Genomic DNA, 27,788 nt, shown 5'->3' with positions numbered 1-27,788 from the left:
GCATGGGGATGATGAAATGATTAATTGGGGAATTTAATCTAGTTAAGTTGGTAAGTCAGGTCAGAGTGGGGTCAAGGTCAGTGAAAGGTGGCAGAATTATGGACTGACTATAGGTGCGATGACCTGGAGGATTTTTGGGGTTTTGTGATGAGAGAAAGTGAGCTGGAATATGAGACGTGGTGTTTAAAAGGATGTTTGGAATTGTGATTATGGCAGGAATCTAGTAATTTTTAGAGACGGGTTGTATCAAGTGAATGATGTTGGCAGAGGCTGGGGGTAGGCTGGAGGGCAAGATCACTGAAGGAGATCCAGTCCTACCTCGAGGAAGGTAAGTCTTAGTTTGCAAGAGTTCAAGCCAATAGGTCTATCCTTAAAGGAGAAGAAGCCATTTGTAAGAAAGTTGTTGGGTTTCTACCCAAAGTTTCTCCACCTAATAGAGGACTGAGCGTGGCAGTCAGCTTAAGATCATAAGTGAGAATCTGGGTCTGGGACTAGGTCCCAACTGCCACCCCAGGCAAGCGGGCCCCGACCTTTGTCAGGCCTTGGCCCACTTCCGGTCTCTGGCTGCTTTGTCTCGGGCGGGACTGGAGTGAGACCTGGGCCAGGGGGGCGCGAGCCAGGGGGCCACGGAGGGGCATGCGGGGCGGTTAGGAGTCCCAGGGGCATCCTGGTCCGACGGAAGGACTGGCCCCTGCATCGCCATGAAGAAGCTTTGCGCTTTCTGGAAAAGAAAGGATGAGCCCCACAGCCCTTCTTCCCAGCGGCGCATAGACCCGGCCGCTACCCGGACCTTCGGAGACCCGGGCTGCAACCTTCGAGATAAGGATTTAAAAAAACTTCATAAAGCTGCCGCAGTTGGGAATTTGGAGAAGGTGAAGGAGTACCTTCAGCTCAAGAAATACGATGTAAACATTCAGGACAGAAAATACAGGTGACCAGAGTGGAAAGGTAGCGAGCGTGGAGCGGAAGCTGGGGCCGCTGGGTTTTCTAACCAGAGACAGGACTTGTCTGGGCTGCCCGACTGGTTGTCACGCCGGGTCTCCCATAGCGAAGAGGTCTGGTAACCACTGGCAGAGCGTCACAATCCCAGCTTTCAGCTTGTTTTAAAAAATGCTTACCTGGATACTTGAGGGCATTTGCGTCCTCTCTGGTTCTCTCCACCCCTCCCACTGCCTCACTCTCCGTTGGGCACCCCCCTTTCCCCATCGGCTACTCTTTTTTTCCCTAGAGAGTATATTGTCCCCAGCCACCTCAAATTTACCATATTACGAATGTACTGATAGGAAACGAGTAGAGGTGACGTCCCAGACAGTGGCTATTAAGATGTTGACCTTTGAAACAGCAAAACAACTTTTTAATGTGGATTGTCTATGAAACTTTTTTTTTCAGTTGCACAGTATCTTCGAGAATCCCATCAAGACCACTTACTGCAAAACAAAATTAATTTTGTATATTAAAAATTATGTGTTTGGCATTAATAACAGAGCATATGTACTATCTGTGCCTATCTTGAAATCTTTGGGGAAGTTTTTAAGTCATAGGGTCTGAACAGGGTCATCTTTCATTATAATTGTGTCACTGGAAACTGGTTAGAAAGAGGATTTGTATCAGCTTGCTGACAATTTTACCTCCTTCTCTTGTAACGAGGACAGAGTTATCTAATTCACCTTCTACCCTACACCACTCCATGGAATTACTTTACAAGGTCATGGTTAACCTGAATGTGACTTCATTCAGTGGTCAATTCTGTCTTACTTGGCTGGCATCTCAGCCAAATACGTTACTCACCCTATCAGTAGTATTGGAAGTATTGTATTGTCTTCCAGAACATTTGCTTCCCCTGGCATTTCTCCTACTTCTCTGGACACTTTTCAGACTCCTTTGCTGGTTTCTCCTCACTTTTGTGCCTAGTAAAAATCTGAGGGCTCAGACCTTAAAATGATATATTCATTCTCATTCTCTCTCTCTCTCTCTCTCTCTCTTTCTCTCTGTCTCTCTCTTTTAATCTTCACTTGCATGGTGAAGAGAGATTGGCTTTAAATATCTATATTCCAGTCTTTCCAACTTTTTATCTCCAGCTAGACTTCTCCCCTGAACTCTAGAGTCATATATTTATAAATGCCGATACTTCCGTTTGGGTATCTAATAGGCTGTGGTATGCTGCTAAATGTTTAATAACAGGCCCTTGGAGGAGTGAGAGGGAAAGCAAGGAGAAGCCCTGCTTTGAAGCTACCAGTGTGAGGTCAACTGGCTCTAATGATTCCTGGAAACTGAACAGTTGGTTTGTGAGAGCCACTGGCTCCGTCACATCACTGGTCCGTGTCTCCAACATCCCCAAACTGCAGCCCTGTTATTCTGCCTCAAATCTGCTCTTTTTCTATAAATGGCAAAGCCTTTCTTTCAGTTGTTTAGGCCAGAAACCCCAGATTAATTCTTGACTCCTCTCATTCTTTCACATCCTCCATTTGACAGCAAATCTCATTGGCTTCACTTTCAAAATATAACTAAAATCCAACCATTTCTTGCCACTTTCACAGTTACCTCCCCAATCAAAGTCACCATCATGTCTTAACCAGAATTTATGGCCTCCAAAGTAGTTTTCTGCCTTTTAACTTTTTCAGTTTCTTCTCCACACAGTAGCCACAAAGATCATATAAAATGTATGTCAAACGATGTCACTCCTTGCCTTAACTTCCACTGGCTTTCCATCTCATTAGCGGTAAAAGCCAGAGTCCTTCCTACGTGACCTTCCTACATGACCTTCACCGTCACCCTGTTCCCTTTCTGATCTCACCTTCTACAACTCTCCCTTTCACTCATGTCCAGCTACCATGGCCTCCTCAGTGCTCCACAGAAATGCCAGAAGTGCACCCAGGCCCTCGGACTTGCTGTCCTCTTTGCCTGGAGAGCTTTTCTCACAGATACTCACATGGTTCGCTCTCACTCACTTCAGGTGTCTGTCACCTTCTCAGTGAGGGCTTCCCTGGCTACTCCACCTGCAATTATAGCCCCTCTCCTTGCTGACATTTCCTATCCTTCTTCCCTGCCTGATTTTTCTCTTTTGCACTTAATACTGTCTGGCATAGTCGTATTTTAAGTTTTGTGTTTACCACCTTCCAGTAGTGTGTATGATCCATAAGCGCAGGTATTTTTGTCTGTTTTGTTTGCTGCTCTATCCTCGTCATCTAGAACCCTGCCTAGCCATAGTATGTGCTTAATAAATGTTTTCTGATGAACGAATACGTACATCCGTGCATAGATAAATAAGATAAATCCATCCATCCATATAACTATTCAGCAATAAAGGGATATCTTTTATTAGTGAAAAGAATGAATTACTGATGCATGCAATAATGTGGATGAATCTCAAAAGTGTCATGTGAAGTGAAATAAGTCAGATACTAAAGATTATATGTTAAATGACTCCACTTATGTAAAATTTTAGAAGAGGCAAAAGTATAGCCTCTTTAGAAGAGGCAAAAATATAGTGGTTACCTGGGGTTTCAGATGAGAAGGGGTATTGATTGTATAGGAGCGTGAGGGAACTTTTTAGGGTGACGGAAATGTTCTTTGTCATACTTATGGTGGTGCTTAGATGACTGTATATTGGTCAAAACTCAGAAAATCGTACACTTAAAATTTTGTATATAAATTATACCTCGATTGAGGTCAGTAACAAATCTCAAGCTGTATATTTTATTTGAGTGTGTGTGTGTGTGTGTGTGTGTGTGTGTGTGTGTGTGTGTAGAAAGGTTGAAAATGAGAGAAATAACATCTGAAAGGATACATACTAAAATTAAAATCACTGTTTCTGAGGAGATGAGATTTGGGCAGGAGGCAGTAGGTAGAATGAGAATGGTCAGGGGAGGCTTCTGCTTTGCGCTGCTTAAATTTTTTTAACAGATGAACTAAAATGTTTTATAGAATGTTTCATAAACTCATTTTCAGAGCATTATGATAAATGTCTCTGATACCTCATATAACTATATGTACATCTAAAGAATGGCCTTATGGAAATATTCTAAATACATTTTCTAGTAGAAATAATGATATGAAAAGTGGATATTTCTGCTTAGTAGAGAATGGGGGAAACACCATGACAGTTAATGAGCAGGTTGTCCGGGCCTCAAGATCTGAATTTGAGACCAGCTCAGCATTTATCTAACCTTGACCCTAACTCTCCTCATCTGTCAAATCAGAGCTGTGACTAGATCAGTGTTCTTTAAACCAAGACCTGCAAAGCCTCATTGCAGGCTCCTCATTAAACCAAAGTAGCTCCCTGTTAATGTGCTTTGCTTATTTGGCTTCTATTTATGCTTTTATTTCCAGAGTACTGCGCTGACTAAGTTTGAAAATAAACAGGAGATGTTTATTTATTCCAGCTATAAAATTGAATCACCTTTATGGCTTTCCACAAAAAAGTCCCTCAGATCATATATAGCCTGGTAGGTGAAGGCTCAATTCCAAATTAATGCTTTTAGCCACACTACTCAGACCTACATTAGATCTACATTAAATCTAAAACTCAAAATGAAATGAAGGCAGATGTTGAATCTGTATGTTCTGCAGACGTTTTGTCTCTTTAAACCAGGGTGGCTCATTGAACAGGATGCCACATATTCCAAGTAACAATCTTGTAAAGGCTGTGCTGAAGGTGTGAGTGGTACTGTCACCTTTGTAATGTTTCAGGCCTGCTCAGGCCAGATTCGTCTTGTTTTCAGATTTTGTGTAAAAGCTCACAGGACTATACTGCTCAGAACTTCCCTAGAAAGCTGAAGTTTTCAGAGCTATTTTATTTTGTTGAATTTGTGGCTGATTTCCTATGTTCTCTGGGACTCTGAGATGTTTACAAAAGGTTTCATGTCACAGTGCAGTCTAGACTTCAATTAGAAGAGTGAAATTATCTAGCAGGCATGCAGCAGCCACTTTGGGAAGACCTACTGGGAACGACCCAAATGCCATTTATGTTCTCTCAGCAGGCTTTTTCTTCTTCTCCTTCTCCTGCTTAAAATCAATTAAAATAGAGAACTGGAGTTGGAAAGAGAGGTGGATCCAAAGATTGAGTAAAAGCCACCTGAGTTCCCTGGGACTGAATTCTTGAGATATGTACAAGTATAGTAGTGGATAAAGGAGGTGGATCAAAATATTTGCTATGATTTGCTAAGCTACGGCCAGGAGTTATTTTAGATGGGCTTAAAACTGTTTGGCCCTGTGTGTTTGTGTTGAGGCTGGAGCAACTTCCTATTACATAAATAATAATTCAGTAAAAAGCAATTATAATTAATGTAAATTTTGTTTAGATATAAATAAGTACATGAAGCAAATACTTTAATAATATATGATCTGGCATGTTCTTGAGTAGAGTAAGTAACTTCTCGAACTTGTGTTTTCTTGAATTGATATAGAACACCTTTGCACCTGGCCTGTACTTATGGATATTCAAATGTTGTATGTCTCTTAATTGAGAAACAATGCAAAATAAATGTGTGGGATAGTGAAAACAGGTCTCCATTGATTAAGGTGTGTTCATTTTTCCTTTTCAACTGGAATGTGTTTGAATTCTTTTCTTAGTTAACTTTTATTGAATTTATTTTTAAAAATAATATTAAACACTAGTTTAATATATCATATCTTGCGTAATAAATTGGTTTATCATGTTTTTGTTGTATTGACAGGCGATACAGTTTGAAAAGGAGGATTGTGCGACTATTCTTCTAGACCAAGGTGGAGACCCAAATCTGGTGGATTTGGATGGCAACACTGCCCTTCATTATGCTGTCTGTGGTCAAAGTGTCTCGTTAGTCAGAAAATTGCTTGAACATAATGCGAATCTTGAAGCTCAAAATAAGGTCGTCTCTATGAAAAATGATACGTTATGTTTTAGAAAGCTCATATTTTAGAAGGCAATTGGAAGAAGGTGTTCATTGCAGATAATTCACATCTGTTGAAACCCGTGTTATATAAAGTTTGAATTTTCCAAAATGAAATTGGGAAGGAGAATGACATTATCAAATACTGATACGGTTTTCCTTGTTTAAAAGTCTTTCTTCATTTTGTTTCAGACCATAATCCTGACTTCCAAAGCAACATCACATTTAATAGTGATAACTGTTTAAAAGCCTGTATGAGAAATATTTGATTTTCATATAAATGAATATTGATTGAAAAGCATAAAGTCTACATTTTTTTCTGTTTATACATGTATAAATAGAAATGGTAGGAACTCTTAATAATGGTAGGAATAGGGTTGAATTAGAAAATCACTTTCAATACTAAAAGTAATCCAAATCTTCTATTGAGACGTTATGGATAACTGATGAGTACTTTTTAAAACTTTGTAACACTTTAGTTCACTGTAGATATTTTGTCTACATAACAGCCCCAAATAAGTGGCAGCCTTGGAGGTTTAAATGAAACTCTATGGAAGTCCAACTGTAATAGTGTTATGAAATGTGAATGTATGGTTTGCAGTACTTACATTAAATGCTAGGTGCTCATCACTTAAGTAATCCAGGCTGCTCTGGCCCAAGGTTGACACCTAAAGTTGAGACTTTTCTTTTTGACTGGCCCAAGTCCAATTTATTCCTTTGGTCTTTGAAATCATATTTTGTTATGTCTCAAAAGCTTTTAAAAATTAAAGTATACATCAGAGGTTTATTATGAGCACACTTTTAAATTAAATCTAAAAGGCATGTTAACATTGGTACAATATTTATAATCATTTTGAAATAATGTTTTCAGGATGGATATACTCCGCTTTTACTTGCCATTACTGAAAATAATGCAGAAATGGTAGAATTTCTTCTGAAGAGAGGGGCAGATGTGAATGCTTCAGATAAGAATCAAAGGTATAATTAATGCTAAATAAGAGCATATAATTACAGCTACTTAATGGGATTTTATATATAACTGTTGCTATTTTTGTTACTGGAAAAAGTTCTGGTCATATGATGTTGGGCAAATTACCGAGATCTGTTTGTCTGTAAAATCAAACAGTTGGACCACATTGGTGGGTTATTATTATTACTACTTATAATAATAATCTTACACAGAAACTCAATGTCTAAATCCTAGATGCTGTAGCTAAATGGGTGTAGGGGACCCAGTGGCCTAGACACATTCATTCATAGAATTTTGAAACGTCTTGAAAACACTAGGGTTTCGGGGAGCAGGGATTGAAAATCATTGAGCTAGCTGCTTCCTCGAGACCCTTTATCTTCAGAGTCCATGATGTGATCCTGGATTGGCACTCCTTTTTGAGCAGATCTACCCCACTTCTTACATTCTTGCCCTGACTCTTTTCCTGGTAGAGTTTCTACATTTGAACAGTAAATTTAGAAGACTAAGTTAAGAAAAGGAAAAGTACAAGACACGTTTAAGATCCATAACAGACATTTATGTCTCTTGCTCCAGAACAGGCCTTATGATTGCTCTAGGTAATGAACCATCAAGTTTAGTCAGTCTTCTTCTTCAGCGAGAAGTGGACCTGTCTTGCCAAGATATTTATGGATTCACAGCTGAGGAATACGCTTCTTTTAATGGTTTTACTATGTAAGTGATACTGCATGTCTTTTAACAGTTGTATGGAATTTGATCCATACAACTGTAAGGAAAGAAATGAGCCCCAAAATACAAAGCTGGAATAGACTGTGCAGAAGGGGTGACCACACTAGGACTCTGGTCCCAAGGATCCTTGGACCGTTTGCTTTCACCTATTTGCAGGGTCCAATCAATATAAGAACTACAGGTAGCCGAGTCTACAGATTGACTCCTAGTGGCATGGGAATTTGAATTACGTAGGACAGGAATTCCAGCAACTAGTGACACAGCCATTAATAAAATATTTGGGCAAAAGAGGATTAATCCACACAAGCTCCTTTCATTGTGTTTGCACATCAGCAATGTGATAAATATATTCTCATTAACCCAAAAGATAAAACTTTTCATGTATGAATAGGTTTTTATTTTATTTTAATAGTCAATGAGAAAATAAGATGCAATGAACAGAAAAAAACCAAAAAACAATTTAGATTTTTTTTCTGTGTTGCCCCTCTTCTGCAATGGGAATGAAGCTTTCTGTAATGGTGACTTGGGTTGCTTGAGTAGCTGTTACCTATCTACCATATTTAACAGATGCTTATTTGTATCATTTGTTAGCTCTCTTCCTTGTTACATAGGTTCTACAGCTTATTTAGGATGGAAGCATAGAAAATGTTTCTCATATAGTGGTTTTTTTTTTTAAAGTTTATTGGGGTGACAATTGTTAAGAAAGTTACATAGGTTTCATATGTAGAATTCTGAAAAATCAGTGACACTGTCAAATGAGGGAATTGTATTTAGATATTTATTTTACAGTTAGCTTTAATCCATACATTGCCTTATTCCTTTCACTGAAATTCTGAAACCGTATGTCTATTAATGCGTGACTAGAATGGGCTCTTTTCAGGCATAGAGAAAGGCATATTCGTTACTGGGTATATTTCAGTCCAAGTTAATTGTTTTCACTTGTCAATTTACTGTTAAGCCCAAGTGTTATGAGTTGAAATGTGTACCCCCACCCTCAAATTCATGTGTTAAAGCCCTAACCCTGAGTACCTCATAATTTGGATGACTGTATTTGGAGAAACGGCTTTTAAAGAGGCATTGAGTTAAAATGACTGTGCACTAGGTTGGGCCCTAATCCAATCTGACTGGTGTCTTTATAAGAAGGGGAGATTAGGACGTTCAGAGAGACACCAGAAGTGCTCATGCACAGAGGGCCATTGTGTGAGAAGAAGCAGCAAGAGGATAGTCATCCACTAGCCAAGGAGGGAAGCCTGGAACATATCCTTCCATTACGGTCCCTAGAAGAAACCAACCCTGCTGGCACCTTGATCTTGGACTTCCAGCCTCCAGAACTGTGAGAAAATACATTTCTATTATTTAAGTCACTCAGTCTGGTATTTTGTTATGGCAACCCAAGCAAACTAATAGACCAAATAGAACCTAAAGCCACCTTTTCTACCTTGCTAGTGGCTCATTTGTGATGGCAGGAAGAAAAGAAGTGCCAGAGAATGGGAGTACATGAAATGAAAATAGTGTCCCACCTTCCTATGCCATATACAAGAATAAACTCAAAATGGATTAAAGACTTAAATGTAAGACCCGAAACCATAAAACTCATAGAAGAAAATATAGGAAACAAATTCTCACACATTACCCTTAGTAATATTTTTACTGATATATCTCCCCAGGCAAGGGAAACAAAAGAAAAAACTAATGGGACTACATCAACCTAAAAAGTTTTTTTTCACAGCAAAGGAAACCATCAACAAAACAAAAAGACATCCTACTGAATGGGAGAAGATATTTGCCAATGATACATCTGATAAGGGGTTAATATCCAAAATTTATTTAAAAAAAAACTCATACAACTCAACACCAAAAAAACCTCAAAAATCCAATTAAAAAATGGGCACAGGACCTGAATAGATATCTCTCCAAAGAGGACATACAGTTGGCCAATCGACATATGAAAAGATGCTCAATGTCACTAATCACCAGAGAAATGCAAATAAAAGCCGCAATGAGATACCACCTCACACCTGTCAGAATGGCTTCCATCAATAAATCAACAAACAACAGGTGTTGGTGAGGATGTGGAGAAAAGGGAACCCTCATGTGCTGTTGATGGCATTGCAAATTGATGCAGCCACTGTGGAAAACAGTACGGAGGTTCCTCAGAAAATTAAAAACAGAGCTACCTTATGACCCAGCAATTCCACTCCTGGGTATTTAACTAAAGAAATCTAAAACACGAATTGGAAAAAATGTATGCATGCCTATGTTTACTGCAGCGCCAAGATATGGAAACAACTGAAATGCCAATCAATAGACGATTAGATGAAGCAATTGTGGTACATTTATACAATGGAGTATTACTCTGCCATAAAAAATAATAAAATCTTATCATTTGCAAAAACATGGATGGACCTATGGGATATTATGCTAAATGAAATAAGTCAGACTGAGAAAGACAAATACCACATGATCTTACTTATATGTGGAATCTAAAGAAGAGAAGAAACAAGCAAACAAAATAGAAATCGACTCATAGATACAGAGAACAAACTGATGGTTGCTAGATGAGAGGGGGGTTGGGGGATGGGTTGGGGGATGGGTGAGATGGTGAAGGGATTAGAAAGTACAAATTGGTAGTAACAAAACAGTCATGGGGATGGGAAATACAGAATGGGAAATATAATCAATAATGTTTTAAGACTATCTAGGGTGTCAGATCTGATCTGTACTGGACTTATTGGGGGGCTCACTTCATAGATTATATAAATGCCTAACCACTGCGTTGCACACCTGAAACTGATATAAAATAATGCTGAATGTCAACTATAATTAAATATAGACATATATATAGTCACAGGATATAAAGTATAGAATAGGGAATATAGTCAATGGTATTGTAATAGCTATGTACGGTGTCAGATGGGTAGTAGACTTGGTGGGATTATCACTGAGGGGTGTAACTGTCTAATCATTATGTTGTTTTGTAAACCAGAAACTAATAATAATAAAAAGACACACACACACACACACACACACACACACGGTGTCTGTTGATGGAGTTGGCGTAAGAGGAAGCTTGAGGTCAGCAGCCAGTATGTGACATACTTGGGAAGGCGTTAACTAATGTCTGAGGTTTTAATTTGAGAGTTATGTATTGAATTGACTATTTATGAATGCTGATATTCATATATATTTTTTCCTTTATGGATAGATATCATCAATTAATTGCTAATTATAGAAAGGATAAGAACATTAAAAAGATATCTGAAGATACAACCTTGGGCACTACACTTAATACAGAAGAACTGGAGGATGGTAAGAAAATAAAAACTGAATATGTAGTTTTTCTTGTTGGTTTTTATTTGTTTATCTTTTAGGAAAGTACACAGATTTCTCAAGTAATATATTTGAGATTGAAATTTTCTGCTATTTTGAAATGCTAAATATTTTTAAGAACTATTCTTAAGAATATTTGTGATTAAAATATTCTGGCTCTGTGTTTACTGAAAATGTAATGTAAAGATATACTGAATGATTAAGGATAATTTTTATCCCTAGTCTCTTGACTAGTTATAAAAATAAAATATTTTTTGCATTACATAGAGATTTTAATAGATATAAAACTATCGGTAAATTATTTTAAAAACACTTCAGATAAGTACATTGGATAATAGTTAATATAATATGTACCTAATCATTACATAAAACTTAAATTCAATAACAATATTTGTGAAGAACTGAAAATACCATGCATCTATTAAAATAACTTCTGGTGCTATTTTAAAATATATATATAGTTATTTAGGTCTGTGAAAATCAGCTTTTTTGTGTGAATACATTTTACATTGGCATTTTTTATTGTTGGATGAAATAGAAATGTATGCAATTGTTCTCTGTATTCACTAGGAACCACATTATTTAAACACTCTCCATCCTCTCGAGTCTGTAGTTATGATACCTACAACAATGCTTGGCCCTATTGAATTGAAGGGAGTAAATTTAAGAGAGAATTTCCCTGAGTTCCTTTTTCATAACTTACTCTCACACACTTTTTCAAGAAAGTTTGTTTTTCTGGATTCTTGATTGATATCCTTATATACTGCTCTCCTACCATCTCTCTTTTTTTAAATGTCCACATAGCTATAAGAAGTAACGAATTTCTGTGGTTTACACTTTAAAACCACCTCCAGAGGTCCTTTCACTCATGGTAATACGTTTCCAGCTTCTAGCAAAATGTTAGTTTTTGTGTGTTTTAAAGCATAATAGAAATATTGGGTTAAGAAAATTACCAAAAAATATTGCAAAAGATGTCAAACCTGAGAAGTTGTATTTCTGTCAGATCCAAAGGGGATAATTATTCATTTTTAAAAGTTACTATAAAATGCAAAAGTATCAGTGCTAAATTATAATTGTGTTGTAGCTGAGGCATAGACTTTAAGAAATGTACTTAGGAGTAAAAATATTTGAACATCAATGAAGACATTACAAATATTACTTGCTTTCTAGATGTGTAACCACATTTCTACAAATCCTTTGCTGCTTGCTGCCTTGAATTAGAAGTCTATCTTGAAAGAGCAGTTAAGTGAACTATCATAACATTTTTCCTGACTACTCATTTAAAGAAAAGTTTCTTAAACTGAGAGCAGTTTTCACAGTAGAAGATATGAAGAAATTTCAAAAGACAAATGTCTAGCCTATGAACTATCTGTTGAAAAGATACAATTGTGTTCAGTATACAGGCAGAAAAAAAACCTTTTTAGTCAAAATACTAAATGGAATATAAGTAAGAGCAAACTTTGCAACATATTGTGTTAGGTGTGTATTAGAATATTTAAATAAAGTAAAAATATTCACATTTCAGCTACAAAGTAGAGGAAAAATTATAAATAATCCTGTGTGATTAGAAATTCTTTTATTTACAAATATTTTCATTGATGAAGACTTTTTGATTGTTAAAAAATACTACATTAATGCATATTCAGAAAATTTTGGGTATTATAGAAAGAAAAAAGTACATTAACCGTAGTGTCATCACTCAAAACATTTGTTAAATTTTTGGCATGTTTTTGTAGTCTTTTAAAATTTGCAGTTTTCTTTTTTCCCCATCAAAGAGAGTTTACAATTTTGCATTTTTCTTTTTAAAAACACAACACACGGTAAGCAGTTTGCACTGCTCCTTGCCATACCTTAAACACGTGCATTACGATCTGACTAAAGAGCTTTCCCCCAGAAGACACTTCCTTTAGCTGCCTCCTTGCAGTTTCCTCGCCTCGTAGGAGCCCGTGGTGAAGCCTCTTCAGGCTGCCCTGCCATTCTATCGCTTGCAGCGCTTTATAATTTATCCCTGTCCGCGTTGCTTTTGGATTGCAAGCTGCATGAGAGCTTGAATTGTTTGTTCATAGCTAAATCCCCCTCACTTATAAAGTGCCTGGTGTATAACAGGTACTCAATTTGTTGAACGCATCATAATAACTGACACTCGTCAGGCAGTGCTCCAAGCCTTTGACATACCTTAACTGGTAACCTTCACGTAGGCTTTTTGGGGGAAGTACTACTTGCACCTCATTTTATGATGAAGATGGGAGGTGCAGCAAGGTTTAACGATGTGCTCCAGTTACTGAATTAGGAAGCTGACAGCTGGGGTATACACCCATGCATTCTGGATTTGAACCTACCCAGTCTGATCTAAGATTTGCCCCATTAACCAATATACCACACACCGTTTCTCCCATGAATAGACGAATATATACCATCCTTGTAAACTCTGTTTTTAATGACTCAGTATTATTTGCAACTTATTTAAACCCCTCATTCATTTAAATATGTTTGCTGAACCCCCTTCTAATACTATGTGATGTGAAAGAAATATAGCAGAAAAAAACAAACAAATCTGACACTTCTTGGCATCGAGTCACTGCACATTTTACTTCCACTACAGTTTAGATCAGTGGTTCTCAACTGGGAGCAATTTTGTCCCCCAGGGAATATTTGGCAACATCTGGAGAGATTTTTGGTTGTCAATATGGAGGATACTGCTAAATAGCCCACAATGCACAGGACAGACCCTACAGCAAGTACTTATCTGGCTCCCAGTGTCAACAGTGCCCTGATTAGAAACACTGATCTAGATTCTATAATGTCCTGTGGATGAAAAAGATATCTAATACGTTGTGCCCCTGGTGAGCTCACAAATGTTCAGTATTTCTCAACTATGTAAGTCAACAAGGCTCAGATTACCGTGTTTCCCTGAGAATAAGACCTAGCCAGATAATCAGCTCTAATCCAACTTTTGGAGCAAAAATTAACGTAAGACTGGTCTTATAGTAAAATAAGACCGGGTCAATATAATATAATATAATATAATATAATATAATATAATATAATATAATATAATACAGAGCCTTATATTAATTTTTGCTCCAAAAGACGCATTAGAGCTGATTGTCCGGCTAGGTCTTATTTTTGGGGAAACAGGGTATATGTATACTACATTTACCATTAGCATAGAGGGAGGGAGTGATAAATTACCTAGGGTGGGTTAGGGGCGGTCAGGAGCAATTTCAAATGAAAGAGAAGCTTTTGGCTGGGTTTGAAGGACAAACAAGATTTCACTGGGTCTTCCAATGAAAACTTACTCATTATAATAAAAGCTAATTCGGAAGAAAGGCAGGAGCAATACACCCAAGAATCAGAGGAGGGAGAGATCATTTGTGGAAGCTTCACCAAGGCTAACCCTGGTGGAGAAGAAGAAATTTGATTCAGGTCCTGAAGGCTGGGTGGAATTTTGACATGGGATACCTAATAAAAAACTAGATGTGACAGAGAAAGAACTTTGTAGTTTGTAACTGAATTTGTGCAGACTGCCCATTTGGGAACATGCGTACTCGTACTCTGAAACAACATGTTTTAGCACAACATATTTGACTTGAGTATAATTGCCTGCTCATTGGTGTGAATTCTCCCAAGTATTTAAAATCTTAGTATATTGTCAAAGTATGAATTACTTCTTAGTGTGCTGGTAATATCTAAACTACTCTTCCTTTAGGCAGCTTAACAACAGGAAACAACTATTTAATACATATCTGACTTTAGGCAGCCATATAAATAGACTATTTTTCTCACCCAGTGGACAGCTTGGCGGAAAATACCCTTTATGATTGAAGTCTTCAATCTTCAATCCACCCCACTTCTTATCACAACCAAACGAGGGTCTTGGCAGAAAGCTATGCAGATTTAGGCCATTCTCTTGGAGGGAGCCAGTGGGACTGACCAAACCATGTGCCCTGACACAGGGCTGTGGCAGAGGAAGAGAGGACACATTGTCCTAATTTCTAAAAGGATTTCTGTGGGCTGGTGGCGGCCCTGTCTCAACTCTGCCACAAACCTTTCTGAATTTGTTTCCTTGGATGTCTCTGAGAAACTGCAGCCTCGGCTGATACCAGCCAATTTCCTGGATGTTGGTGCTGCATTTATTGTTGTCTTCCAGAAACCCATGGGCATACCTTTGCCTGGGCTACTGATCCAGCTTATTTGAACCTCATTTCCATGTAAAACACATGCTTTCCAATTTTGATGGGATTTGCCATCTTTTTGTATTTTTCTACTCTTCTGTTGTTAAAGAGTCACTTTAACAATGCCCGCTGACTCCACTCAGAGTCCCTTGCTCCTTAGTTCTTCACTTTTCCTTAATGATACATTCCTGAGTTACCGTCATGGAACACAAACTAGAGGAACTTGGGCAAGAAACTTAAAGTGTCTGAACTTGTTTCCTCATCTGAAAAATTTGGGAAAGTAAATGAGAATGAAATTATTCAGCACAGCATGTAATAAAGAGACATTGCTTATCAAAATATTAGTTTACTTTCCTTTTACTTTATGTTGAAGAAATTAAACTGTTATCCAGTTTTTTCTGTTGCCGTTTTCCTTACTCCCTTGGGCTTACAGTTTCAGTTCTGTGCAGATCTTAACACAAAACGCACCATAAACTTGGTTTTCACCAAGTTTCACATGACACCAGGTATGTCAGTATTTTCCTAGCTTTACTGAAGTGTTACGGTGTTACAGTAGATTGGAATATTGTTCAGCGAATATTCACTCTCCTGACCCACTTCCCTTTCCCGCTGACTTGGCTTGCCCATATGACTTCCATGTGTAGAAGTGACTGGGGACTTTTTCTAGCAGAAGCCCGTCACCATCTTGCTCTCTTACATCTTCTCGAGAACAGTAGCTTAGATAGCAGCTACTTCAGCCAGGGTCCAAGCTTGACATAGTATAGACCTGAACTGAAGGTTACTCGATACCAGGAACCCACTTAGGCCCAATAGAGCCATAGCCAAGACTCCTGAGTAAGAACTAATTGTTATTGTTTAAGCCACTGAGACTTTGGGATGGTTTACTGTCCCAGGAAAATCTGACTAATACAAAAACTACCGGAGAGGAGAGCGTCACAGCATGTAGCTCCTGGCCATTTCATTCATACAGTCCTCAGGACACAGAATCTGTGTCCTATTCCTGGATCCTACACCCTTCCGCTTCCCTAATTGTCCCATCACAGCTCATTGCTACTCCCTCATTGGTCTCTTTTATTATGAGAATCGTTTTTCTTTTGCTAGTGAAACTTGCAAGTGTCTTGTCGCCTCCAGAGTATGTATCTCACTGGCAATTCTTACTCTAGTACATTCTCAAGAAATCAGACCTTTCTCTGCAAACCATTATTTTACCAGCTGCAAGGGAACCGTTTTCATTAGCGCTACCTGAGGTGTGCTTGTATCCTGCAGTCTTTTCTGAGATGTAAGTGCATCTGACTCTAATTCAGGTAATCACTTTCTTGCTTGAAAAGAAATAACCTGATATTCTTTCCTAAGGAATTATATCAGTTTCTTATTGCTGCTCTAACAAATTACCACAAATAAGTGGCTTAAAGCAACACAAATTATTTTATCTTAGTGATCTGAAGGTCAGAAGTCCAAAATGGGTCTCACAGGTCTAAAATCAAGATGTCAGCAGGACGCATTTCCTGCTGGAGGCTCCGGGAAGAATCTGTTTCCTTTCCTTTTCCAGCTTCTAGATGCTGCCCACATTCCTTGGCTAGAAAGTGAATTACTCTGACCTCTGCTTCTATCATCACATCTCTTCCTCTGACTCTCCTGCCTCCCCTTTGCACAGATAAGGACCTTTGTACTTACACTGGGTTTACTCAGAAAATCCAAGATAATTTCCGACATCAACACCTTTAACCTAGTTATATCTTTTTCCCCTTTGTACTCATATACTATGTCTTGTGAATGGGTATTTTTTTTCTGTTTGGTTTGTTCATTTATTTTATTTCTTAGATTCCACATATAAGTAAAAACATATGGTATTTGTCTTTCTCTGTTTGTGAACAGGTACTTTTTGATGACAGCCATTTTAACAGGTATGACGTGACGTCTCATTATGGTGTTGATTTGCATTTGCCTGATTTTTCATGATCTCCAGCACGTTTTCAAGTACCTGGTGACCATTTGTGTGTCTTACTAAAACTGTTCAGTCCTCTGCCCATTTTTTAATTGGGTTGTTATCTGTTTTGCTCTTGAGTTGTATGAGCTCTTTATATATTTTGGATATTAATCCCTTATCAGATATACGATTTGCAAATATATTATCCCATTTCATAGGTTGCCTTTTCATTTTGATGATTGTTTCTCTCGCTGTGCAGAAGCTTTTTAGTTTGATGTAGTCCCACTTGTTTATTCACTTGCATGAATATCTGATATATCAATGCTACTGACCTATTGTCATTTTATTGCGTATGTCATTTTGATTGCATGTGGCAGAGATCATTTTAATTAGGTTTCACAGATTATTAAGTCAGTGACTCCGTGTAGTAATCAACTCTACCCCCAATAGTAAACTCATCCTTCACTGAACTGTCATGTTATTTGAATACAACCACCTCATGCGATCATTAATATTTCCCCTATGGACATAGATAGTTATTACTCATCAGTGTATAATTATAGTGTTTTTAACTCTAGACCATTTTACTCACAGAGCTACTTATAGTACATTTTCATTTTATTTATTATAATGATGAATGATTATTATAAACCTTTATTATTCCCTATAGCTCAGAAACATTTCTTCTACATAATCTTGCTCCTGTTTATTTTTGCTTTGCTTCTGATTAATAAATAATTATAAGGTAACAGGAATTTGGAAGAATTTTGTCTTGGATAGAAAGTTAAGGTGATTTTATTTATTTTAAGGTGATTTTATTTCATTAAGCATATTTTATTTATTTGGTACATGTGTCATTTGTAAAAAGAAGCAAAAAACCAAAAAAACAAAACTGCCTTTTCTTTATAATTCTATAAAAGCTTTTGTCTCTTGTCAGTCTCGCCGTGTAATTGTTTGCCATCTAGTGGACAATCTAAGTACTGCTCAGCTTTGTATACTAGAGTTCTATGCAGGATACACAGAGATAGAGATAGAAACTGATCGGAGATATTCGGGAGCTATGTGTGTTTTCCAATAGTGTCTACCGGTTCAGATTATACAGGATAAAAACACTTTATCTTTCTTATGTCTTGTCTTTATACACTGATGTTATAGATATGTACCCTTATCCTAGATAAAACGTAGTGTCTCGTTACAGACATAATACTTAGGAACTGAGGATTAAAAACTAATTTATATAAAAGTAAGCAAGTGATTGTTTTAAAGAGACAGTGGAGATAGGAGGTGAACCAGAGGATAGGACAGTAGTGAGAACTGGGGTCTAAGGAGAGAGAGAGAGCAGAGACGGGGAGAGTAGAGAAGGATACATGGACCGAAAAGATGGGTGGGAACCAGTCCAGAGTGCAGAAAATACCTGAACAGATGGAAAGAAGAAATTGCAAAGAAAAAACAGGGGGAGCTGAGGCAAAGAGGTAGTAACTAGACAAAGTTGAAGTGGGAAAGGGCATTAAAAATACGTCCAAGAGAAAAGAAAGATGAGATTAAAAATGAATTGAGAGATAATAGAAATGGTGCTTTATTTTGCAATGTGTGTCAGGTATCTAGAAACACCAACTCGCTGATTTTTGTCTACAAGATTCCAAGAAATTCCCACTAGATCTTATTTCCTGATTATGTGATCAGTATATAGATCTAGATTACACATGTATGTGTATTGACTGATTTTCTCCTTTTACTTTTTTTTTATATTTAGAGTTTCCATAATGCAGGAAATAGTGAGTGAAGTCATGCTTCTTTTCCTAGGAACTATTATTTCACTTGGGATTTTGTTGGAGTATTCAACCAGCAGGCCATACAAGTGGAATTTAGGACACCTGATTGCCTTGAACAATTAAGGCAACTGAGAGTGCTAGAGAATAATGTCAATCAGTGTACACTTTAGAAGTCTGCTATGCACAAAGAGAAGCAGGGGTTTCAGTCAACAAATACTTAGTGAGTTCCCATTATACGTCCAGTAAGATTTTTTTAAATACTAGAGAAGTTACAGATTGAAAATCTCTTACCCTTCTTATTTAACAAATTATATTTTAGCTTACAAGAGTGTCCATGCCTTGTGTGGTAGGCAGAAGTATAAAATGACCGCCAGTGACTCTTACCTTGAGTGTGGATGGAACCTGTGAATATGATGAGATATCATTCCTGTGATTATGTGATCTTAAATGAGAAAGGGGAGATGATCCTGTTTGGGCCTTGTCTGATCACATAAGACATTTAAATCTAGATCTAGAAGTCTGATAAGAAGTTAGAGATGTAAGTATGAGAGAGATGTGGATAGGGAAATTCTCCTGCTGGCTTTGAAGATGAAAGGGACCATGTGGAAAGGACATGAGAATGACCTCTAGGAGCTGAGGGCATCCCTTCACCAAGACCCAGTAAGAAAAAGGAGGCCTAAGTCTTGCAGATACAAACCACTGAATTCTCCCAGCATCTATATGAGCTTGTAAGAAACCACTGAGGACCAGATGAGCAGCTTGTAGATATCTTAATTTGAGACACAGAGTGGAGATGATACAGAAGTGTACTATTATGAGGTCTTATGCTACATGTGAAGTCCTATAATATTATTGGAAGATAGGCTGTGATAAGGGGTGTATGTGTGTATGTGTGTTGTGTGTGTGTGTGTGTGTGTGTGTTGTGTGTATTAAATCCAAGAGCAACCACACAATTAAGTATAAAAGAGATACAACCATAAGTCAATAGTGGAGATGAAACGGAACCATTAAAAATATATGTATGTATTCCAAAAAAAGGTAGGAAAGAAAGGAAATACCAAAAAAGTGTGGACAAATAGAAAAAAAATAACATGGCAGATTTAAATTCAAACATATCAATAATTCATTTACGTAAAGGATCTAAACATCCCAATTAAAAGGCAGAGAATATCAGCATCAGATAAAAAAGCAAGATCCCATTCTATACTGTCTATAAAGATAAAGAAGGACACTGTATAATAACATAGAGTTCACTAAGAGGACATCCAACCCTAAAAATGTATATATATATAGTAACAGAGCTTCAAAATACATTAAGTAAAACTGATACAACCAAAAGGACAGAGAGAGAGAGAGAGAGAGAGAGAGAGAGAGAGAGAGAGAGAGAGAGAGAGAGAGAGAGAGAGACAAATCTACAATTATAGTTTCAAACTTCAACACTCTTCTTTTGATAATTTGTAGAAGAAGTAGATGAAAACATCAGCAAGGATTTAGAAACACCATCACCAAATGTGACATAATTTACATTTATGAAACATTCCACCTGCAATAGAATACACTATTTTTTCCCCAAGTACACACAGAACATTCACCCAGATAAACTATATTATGGACCATAATGCAAATCTCAACAGATTTACAAAGATTAAATGACAATGAAACCTAAAATCTATAAAAATATATCTGAATATCCATCAATATTTGGAAATTAAACAACATATTTTTAATTGACCATATACCAAAGAAATCACAGGACAATTGGAAAATATATTGAATTTTAAAAAATGAAATGAGAACTTACCAAAATTTGTGGGATGCTTCTAAAGCAGCTTTAGTAAGACAGCTAAAACAGTGCTTAGAGGGAAAGTCATGCCCTCAATGCTTATATTAAAAGAGTAATCATCTCAATGTCTTGGCTATTGTGTATAGTGCTGTAATAAACATAGGGGTGCATAGAGTTTTTGAATTGGAGTTTTGGATTTCTCTGGATAGATACCTAGGAGTGGAACTGCGGGATCATAAAGTAGTTCCATTTTCAGATTTTTGAGATACCTCCATACTGTTTTCCATAGTGGCTGCACCAATCTGCAATCCCACCAACAGTGCACAAGTGTTCCCTTTTCTCCACATCTGTGCCAGCACTTGTTTGTTGATTTATTGATGATAGCCATTTTGACTGGGGTGAGGTGGTATCTCATTGGGGTTTTTATTTGCATTTCTCTAATGATTAATGAGTTTGAGCATTTTTTCATATGTCTGTTTGCCATCTGTATGTCCTTTTTAGAAAAATATCTCTTTATGTCTTCTGCCCATTTTTTAATTGGGTTGTTTGATTTTTTGGAGTTGAGTTGAGTGAGTTTGTTATACATTTGGGATATTAACCCCTTATCGGATATTTCATTGGCAAATATCTTCTATTCAGTAGGATCCCTTTTTGTTTTATTGATGGTTTCCTTTGCTGTGAAAAAACTTTTTAGTTTGATAGAAACAACCAAAATGCCCATTGGTAGACAACTGGATTAAGAAACTGTGGTACATTTATACAATGGAGTATTACGCAGCCATAAAGAATGAAATCTTACCATTTGCAACAATATGGATGGACCTAGAGAACATTATGTTAAGTGAAATAAGTCAGACAGAGAAAGACAAATACCATATGATCTCACTTATATGTGGAATCTAAAGAAGAGAATAAATGAATGAACTAATCAGAAATAGTCTCAGAGACATAGAGGAAAAACTGAGGGTTGCTAGATGGGAGGGGGGATAAAGGGGAAGGTAAGGGGATTCAAAAGCACAACCGGTAACCACAAGATTGCCATGGGGTTATGAAAGTCAATTTGGGGAATGTAATCAATAATGTTGTAAAGATTTTGTAGGGTATCCGATGGACACTTGTCTCATTAGGGAGACCACCTTAGGGATGATGTAGATGCCTGATCACTGCACCGCACATCTGAACCTGAAGCTGAATAATAATGAATGTCAACTACAATTTCATATATATATATATATATATATATATATATATATATATATATATATATATATATAGTTACAAGAAGTGGAGTACAGCATTAGGAATAGAGACAGTGGAAATGTAATGGCGGTGTGTGATGTCAGAGGGGTAGTGGATGGGGGAAGGGGGGTTGTCACTGTGTGAGGGATATAAATGATAAATGTCTAACTATTACATTGTTTTGTGCACCTGAAACTAATAAAACATGTTAAAAATAAAATAAAATAAAAGAATAATTATCTCAAATGAATAATTTAAGATTCTGCCTTAACAAACTTCGGGGGGGGGAGGGGAGCAGACACAAGGCATGAAGAAAGAAGTAAAGAGCGGAAATCATAAAATAGCAACAAAAATCAGTGAAACTAAAAATATTAAACTTATAGCAAGAATGATCAAGAAAATACAAATATCAGAAATAAATAAGGAGTGATCATTACAGATTATACAGATGTTCAATGGATTATAAAGAATAATATCAATAACTGTATTCCAATAAATATGATTGCATAGATAAAATTAACAAATACCTTAAAATGTGTAAACGATTAAAAGTCATTCAAGAAGAAATGCATAACATAGACATTTATTAAAGCTATATAGCTAAATAAATGACTTTCCACAGAGAAAACTCTAGATTCAGATGGCTTTACTTATTCAGCATATTGCTAGCAGTTCTAGACAGTGCAATAAAGTCAAGGAAAACAAAAAAGTCACAAAGATTAGAAAGAAAAAAATATTGTACCTATTTGCAAGTGATATGATTGTATAAATATAAAATCTGAAGCAGTCTACAAAAATACTGAAACTAAGTGAGTTTGTCAACTTTTCAAGAAACAAGATAAATATAAAAAAATCAATAGTGTTTCTATATATTAGCAATGAACATGTGACACCAAAATTAAAAATACAATTTCATAAATGAAATACTTAACAAAACATGCACAGAATTTATATACTGAAAACTACAAAATCCTCATTGAGAGAAATCAAAGAAAATCTCAAAAAATGGAGAGACATGTTTGCAGATTAGAAGACTCAACATAGTAATGATGACAATTCTCTTGAAGCAGATGCAGATTTAATGCAACCTTATCAATATTCCAGAAAGATTTGTTATAGACATAGGCAAGATTCTAAAATTTATGTGGAAAGGCAAAGGAATGAGAATTGCTAAAACAATTTTGCAAAAGAATAAAGTGGGAGGAATAATTCTATGTGATTTAAAGACTAATTATTAGCAACAGTAATATAGATGGTGTGGTATTGGTGGAAGGATCGATATATAGATCAGTGGATTAGACAAAAGAATGCAGAAATAGACCCCCACAAATATGCCTGATTTTGACAAAGGTGTAAAAGCAATTCAAGCAATTCAAGATAAGCTATTCAGAAAATGATGCTGGAGCAATTGTACATCCACAGGCAAAAACAAACAGAGAACTTTGACATAAGTTTCACACTTTATATGAAAATGAACTGAAAGTGGATCACTGCTTAAATATAAGGTATAAAACTATACAACTTTTAGATTTAAACAAAAAAAACGGAGAAAAATCTTTGGGTTCTAGAGCTAGGCAGAGTTTTTAGACCTGATACCAAAAGCATGGGCTACTCAAGGAAAAAAATTGATAAATTGGACCTCATAAAAATTTAAAACTTTTGCTCTGTGAAAGACCTTGCTTTATCCTCTGTTAAAAGGATAAAAACACAAGCTACAATCTGGAAGTAACTATTTGCAAATTACACATCTGACAAAACACTCATAGTATCTAGAATACATGAGGACTCTTGTATGCAGGACTCTCAAAACTCAACAGTAAAAACAAACAAACAAACAAAAAAACGCAATCCAGTTAGAAAAAGGACAAAACACATGAGAAGACATTTCACCAAAGAAGGTAAACAGATGGAAAATATAAGCACATGAAAATAGTTTCAACATCATTAGGGAAATGCAAATTAAAACTACAATGAGATACCGCTGTATATTTATCAGAATGGCTAAAATAAAAACAGAGTCAGTGTCAAATTCTGGCTAAGGCACAGAAACAGAACCACTCATACATTGCTAATGGGAATATAAAATGGTACAGCCACTCTGGAAAATAATTTGGCAGTTTCTTTAAATATTGAACATGTAACTACCATAGAAACCAGCAATTGTACTCTTGGGCATTTATCCCAGAGAAATGAAAACATGTTCACACAAAAACCTATACACTAGTGTTCACTGTAGCTTTATTTATAAAAGCTCCAAACTGAATACAACCGAGATGTCTTCAAGGGGTAAATGGTTAAACAAATTCTGCTATGTCCATACCATGGAATACTATTCAACAGTAAAACAGAATGAACTATTGATACATACCTGGGTGAATTTCCAGGGAATCATGCTGAGTGAAAAAGCGAGTCCCCAACCTTTACACACAATATAATTCCATTTATATCATATTCTTTAAATGTAAAACTATAGAAATGAAGAACAGATTAGTGGTTGCAAAGGTTTGACGTGCTGGGAGGTGGGAAGGAAATGGGTGTGGCTATAAGAAGGCCACACAAGTATTCTTGTGATGATAAAAATGTTCTATATTTTGACCTTATCAATGACCAAATCCTGGCTATTAAAGTATAGCTTAGCATGGGACAACCCAGGATAAAGGGTCAATAAGATTTCTCTTATTCCTTACAACAGCATATGAAATGACAATAACCTAAAAATATGAAATTTAATTAAAAATTATATACATATAAAACCAATTATTAGGGAAAAATGTACTCCTCTGAAAGTATGGGTACTTAAAGATAATTTACTCTTTCTCACCTAACATCAATTTCAGAGAGCTTCATTTAATGATTTTATGTCCTGGAATGCTCTATTCTATACAGTTGAAGAGCCAGTCTCTGTTTTATGTATAAATGTTCATGTTTCTCCAGACATGCAAATTGTTAGTAAAAATAAAATTCTAACAAAGATGATGTATTATTTTTCTAAACAATAGGTGGCATCTGAGTTTCACAAGTAAAATTGATGATTCTTGCTTTTGTATCAGGAAATGTAATTACATTTTAAAAATTCATTTAAATTTAATTTACATACACAGTACTCATAGTTTATAATATGTTTATAATTATTGGTAAACTGAACGAATATATATTTTTTCTAAAATTAACATTGGGAATTTTGCTTTTTTTGGAAAAATATGAAAATAATTTCATAATGCACATTTAAGTCCCTTTGAGTACAATTTATACATTGTTTGAGAATACTCTTTTCTATCAAATCGTATTGGAAGTTTTAACTAAAATCCAGCAAATTCTCATATCAAGTTGTCGTGTGGGGTGGCCTGTGGGGCCTCTGGTCCCGCTCCCCGCATAAGAACGCAGGACATGGTGAGGCCAAAAAGGAACACCCACAGAGCCACAGATAGGGGAGTCATACCACTATATTCTCTCTGGCAGTCCGGGGAGACACACACAGTAGTAGCCACACCATCGGTAGTCCACCATTCACTTCTTTGCCTGCCAACCAATCAACCAATCAACGGCAGCCCTGCAGTTACATCAGTAGCCAATTGGCTAACCGGAGACAGCTGATGGCCAACCAATCACAGTTGATGGTCATTCACTAGCCGAGCCTAATAACAACAAACGCTGAAGCCTTCTGTGTCATTGCTCTAGGTATAATCTCACAAACATATTCAGAGTTGTTGACTTTATTCTTGCTTAAGAACCACTAGGCTATATTGCACTGAATATATTTATATTTTGTGTTGTCATTCTTTCATGGTGACTGTGAGCACATTCACATTCAGGGGAGGCCTTGAAGAAAGCTACTTTCGAGCTGTGCCATGACTACCTGGGTCCTGGCTTTCAGTCTACTCCCCAGCCTACTAAGATAAAAACCTAAACCCCAACTCAATGAGTTGTAGAAACAGTCCCAGGTTTTCCATTGAGATATTGGATTTGAATCCATGCCCTGCCATTTTTGAGCTCTGAAACCATGGTCAAATTTCCAAGCCTATTTAAGACTCAGTTTCATTTACATGATCTGGTGTGAGAATTAAGTTAAATAATTATGTGTTAGCTATTCTATAACAGAGGACTTACTCATTTCTTTTTTCTTTTCTTTTTTTTTTTGCTGTTCATTAGAAAATAAAATTTTTAAAATGAATTCAATTTATAAATTCAAGCTATTGTTAGAAGAGTACTAAATACAAATTCTTAGTAATACTCAGCTAGCAACTGTGAGCTATAGGAAATTAAAAAAAAAAAAAAAAACGAAAATGTGGAAGAAAATTTTTCTCATTCCATTTTGGAAGTTAATGCTCAACGTACAAGTGTTTTGCATTGTCACAGTCTCACCCTGCTCGATCTAAGTACTGCTATAAAATCTTCGAGCTGGGACTTTGGAAAAGCAGCAGCATCAAGAAGAGGGCTAATTTTCACTAGAGAAGTGAGGAGAGACGTTAGGAGAGATGAGCAATGCTGGAAAGGCTTTGGAACTCTGGGAAGTGTGTTAGGGGAGAGGGGGTGTCATAACTGAATCAGGGATGAGAAGGCATGGCTTAAAAACCTAAACTAAGACATCACCTCACAGCAATATGCTATCAAATCACAGTCATATAATTCAATAACCGATATTCAATAATTGTTGTGGGATATGTGCTATATATCTACTCCTGTAAGGACAGCTTTCTGAGTGGTGGTACTTTATATGTTTGTGTCCCTTAGAGTGTCTAGCATGGTAATATGTAATCTGATTATGTAGTGACTTAAATTAGCTTTTCCATCTGTAAAAATAAATTCTGAAATTATCTAGATTACACAATAATTTTTATTTAATTCTGAAGTTTTATTTTAGCTTTTACTTTTATGCTCTTTAAGGATTTACTGGAGCTAAATCTCTTTAATCAAGAGTTATTTATTTAATTTAAATTTAATGCACTATAATAGAAAGACAGTGAGGCCCCCAACTATATTTTCTACTTGAGATGGCGGGTATCTTTAAAACATATTTGTAGATACCAGATCTAGGTAATGAGGCAAATGTTTGCCTAAGACCTTGCACATAATTAGCTTATAAGTGAAAAACATCCTTGTAGCAATGGAGGTGACACAATCACTTATTTGAAAAGTCTCAGAATTTACTATGAATTTGATTTAAATAGGACACAGGATAAATTTTTAGGTATCTCAAGGAATCATGTCTCAACATTTTCCCTTTTACTCCTAAATTTATGCTGTCTGTAAATTATTAAAGACATTTACAAACAATTTAATAACATATCCAGTTTTTTTTTTTAAGTAAGCTACATTAATTTATTTAAAATTTGGATTCCGTACCAAAGGAGTTGTGTAACTCTTCCGGTGTACCAAGGCTATACACCAGAGAAGCTGCAGCACGAGTTCCTGAACGAGTACCGACCCCAGGTACGTTATCCAGTTTGAGCACCGGCAAATTTGCCATCCCCTGCACGTGCTCATCGATACCAATGGCGTCAAGAGCATGGTGCTAGGCCGGTACCTGGCGCAGATTGAGGAACGGTTGGTGAGTCAAATTTACCGCGGCGTCATCCCGCGCATTCCTGATTGGCTGAGCATTTCAAAAACGCGAGTTGGGGGACCCAATCGCGTGTGAAACGAGGGCTACAGCCCGTCTTATTTGCTGCCGAAGCAGCAGCCCGAACTTCAGTGGGCGTGGACTAATCTCCAGCGGGCCGCCCTCAACCTCCAGGAGCCGCAAACAGCTCGTGGAGGAAGGAGCTCCTGGCAGAGACCGTGGCCAGCTTGCTCGAGAGTGCAGACGACAAAACTCCTCGTCCTCGAGGACCTCGGGAGACCCAGTGTACCGGAGTCGCGCTACTCACCAGTACATGGAGCTCGTTAACTGGCTGGTGGAGAACGGCATTACGTCAGAGAGCAATGGATTCAGGAGAACCAGGAAGCCTGTATCTCTTACAACGCGACGGGCAATGCCCGCTCGCAAATCAAGTCGG

At 36.9% G+C, this 27,788-nt stretch overlaps 1 protein-coding gene across 1 annotated transcript; it reads left to right on the top strand.

Annotated features, from left to right (window-relative positions):
* Positions 1-701: 701 nt before the first annotated feature.
* Positions 702-27,679, top strand: ANKRD7 (ankyrin repeat domain 7). Its single transcript, XM_088800409.1, has 8 exons — positions 702-931; positions 5,406-5,520; positions 5,676-5,849; positions 6,742-6,848; positions 7,414-7,551; positions 10,772-10,875; positions 27,170-27,222; positions 27,467-27,679. The coding sequence occupies exons 1-8, from the start codon at positions 702-704 to the stop codon at positions 27,677-27,679; spliced, it is 1,134 nt and encodes a 377-aa protein (XP_088656535.1).
* The last annotated feature ends 109 nt before the right edge of the window (positions 27,680-27,788 follow it).

Source organism: Rhinolophus sinicus, chromosome 8 (assembly GCF_057876585.1).
Source record: "Rhinolophus sinicus isolate RSI-liver-muscle chromosome 8, RSI-T2T, whole genome shotgun sequence".
Lineage (NCBI taxonomy): Eukaryota > Metazoa > Chordata > Mammalia > Chiroptera > Rhinolophidae > Rhinolophus > Rhinolophus sinicus.
This window is presented reverse-complemented; position numbering and strand designations above follow the sequence as displayed.

Excerpts from the sequence above, each read along its gene's own strand:
- ANKRD7 (XM_088800409.1), top strand. The coding sequence starts at position 702 with ATGAAGAAGCTTTGCGCTTTCTGGAAAAGAAAGGATGAGCCCCACAGC. Across the intron at positions 6,849-7,413 it reads GCTTCAGATAAGAATCAAAG|AACAGGCCTTATGATTGCTC; the intron begins GTATAATTAATG and ends CTCTTGCTCCAG. Across the intron at positions 10,876-27,169 it reads TACAGAAGAACTGGAGGATG|GCTATACACCAGAGAAGCTG; the intron begins GTAAGAAAATAA and ends CGGTGTACCAAG.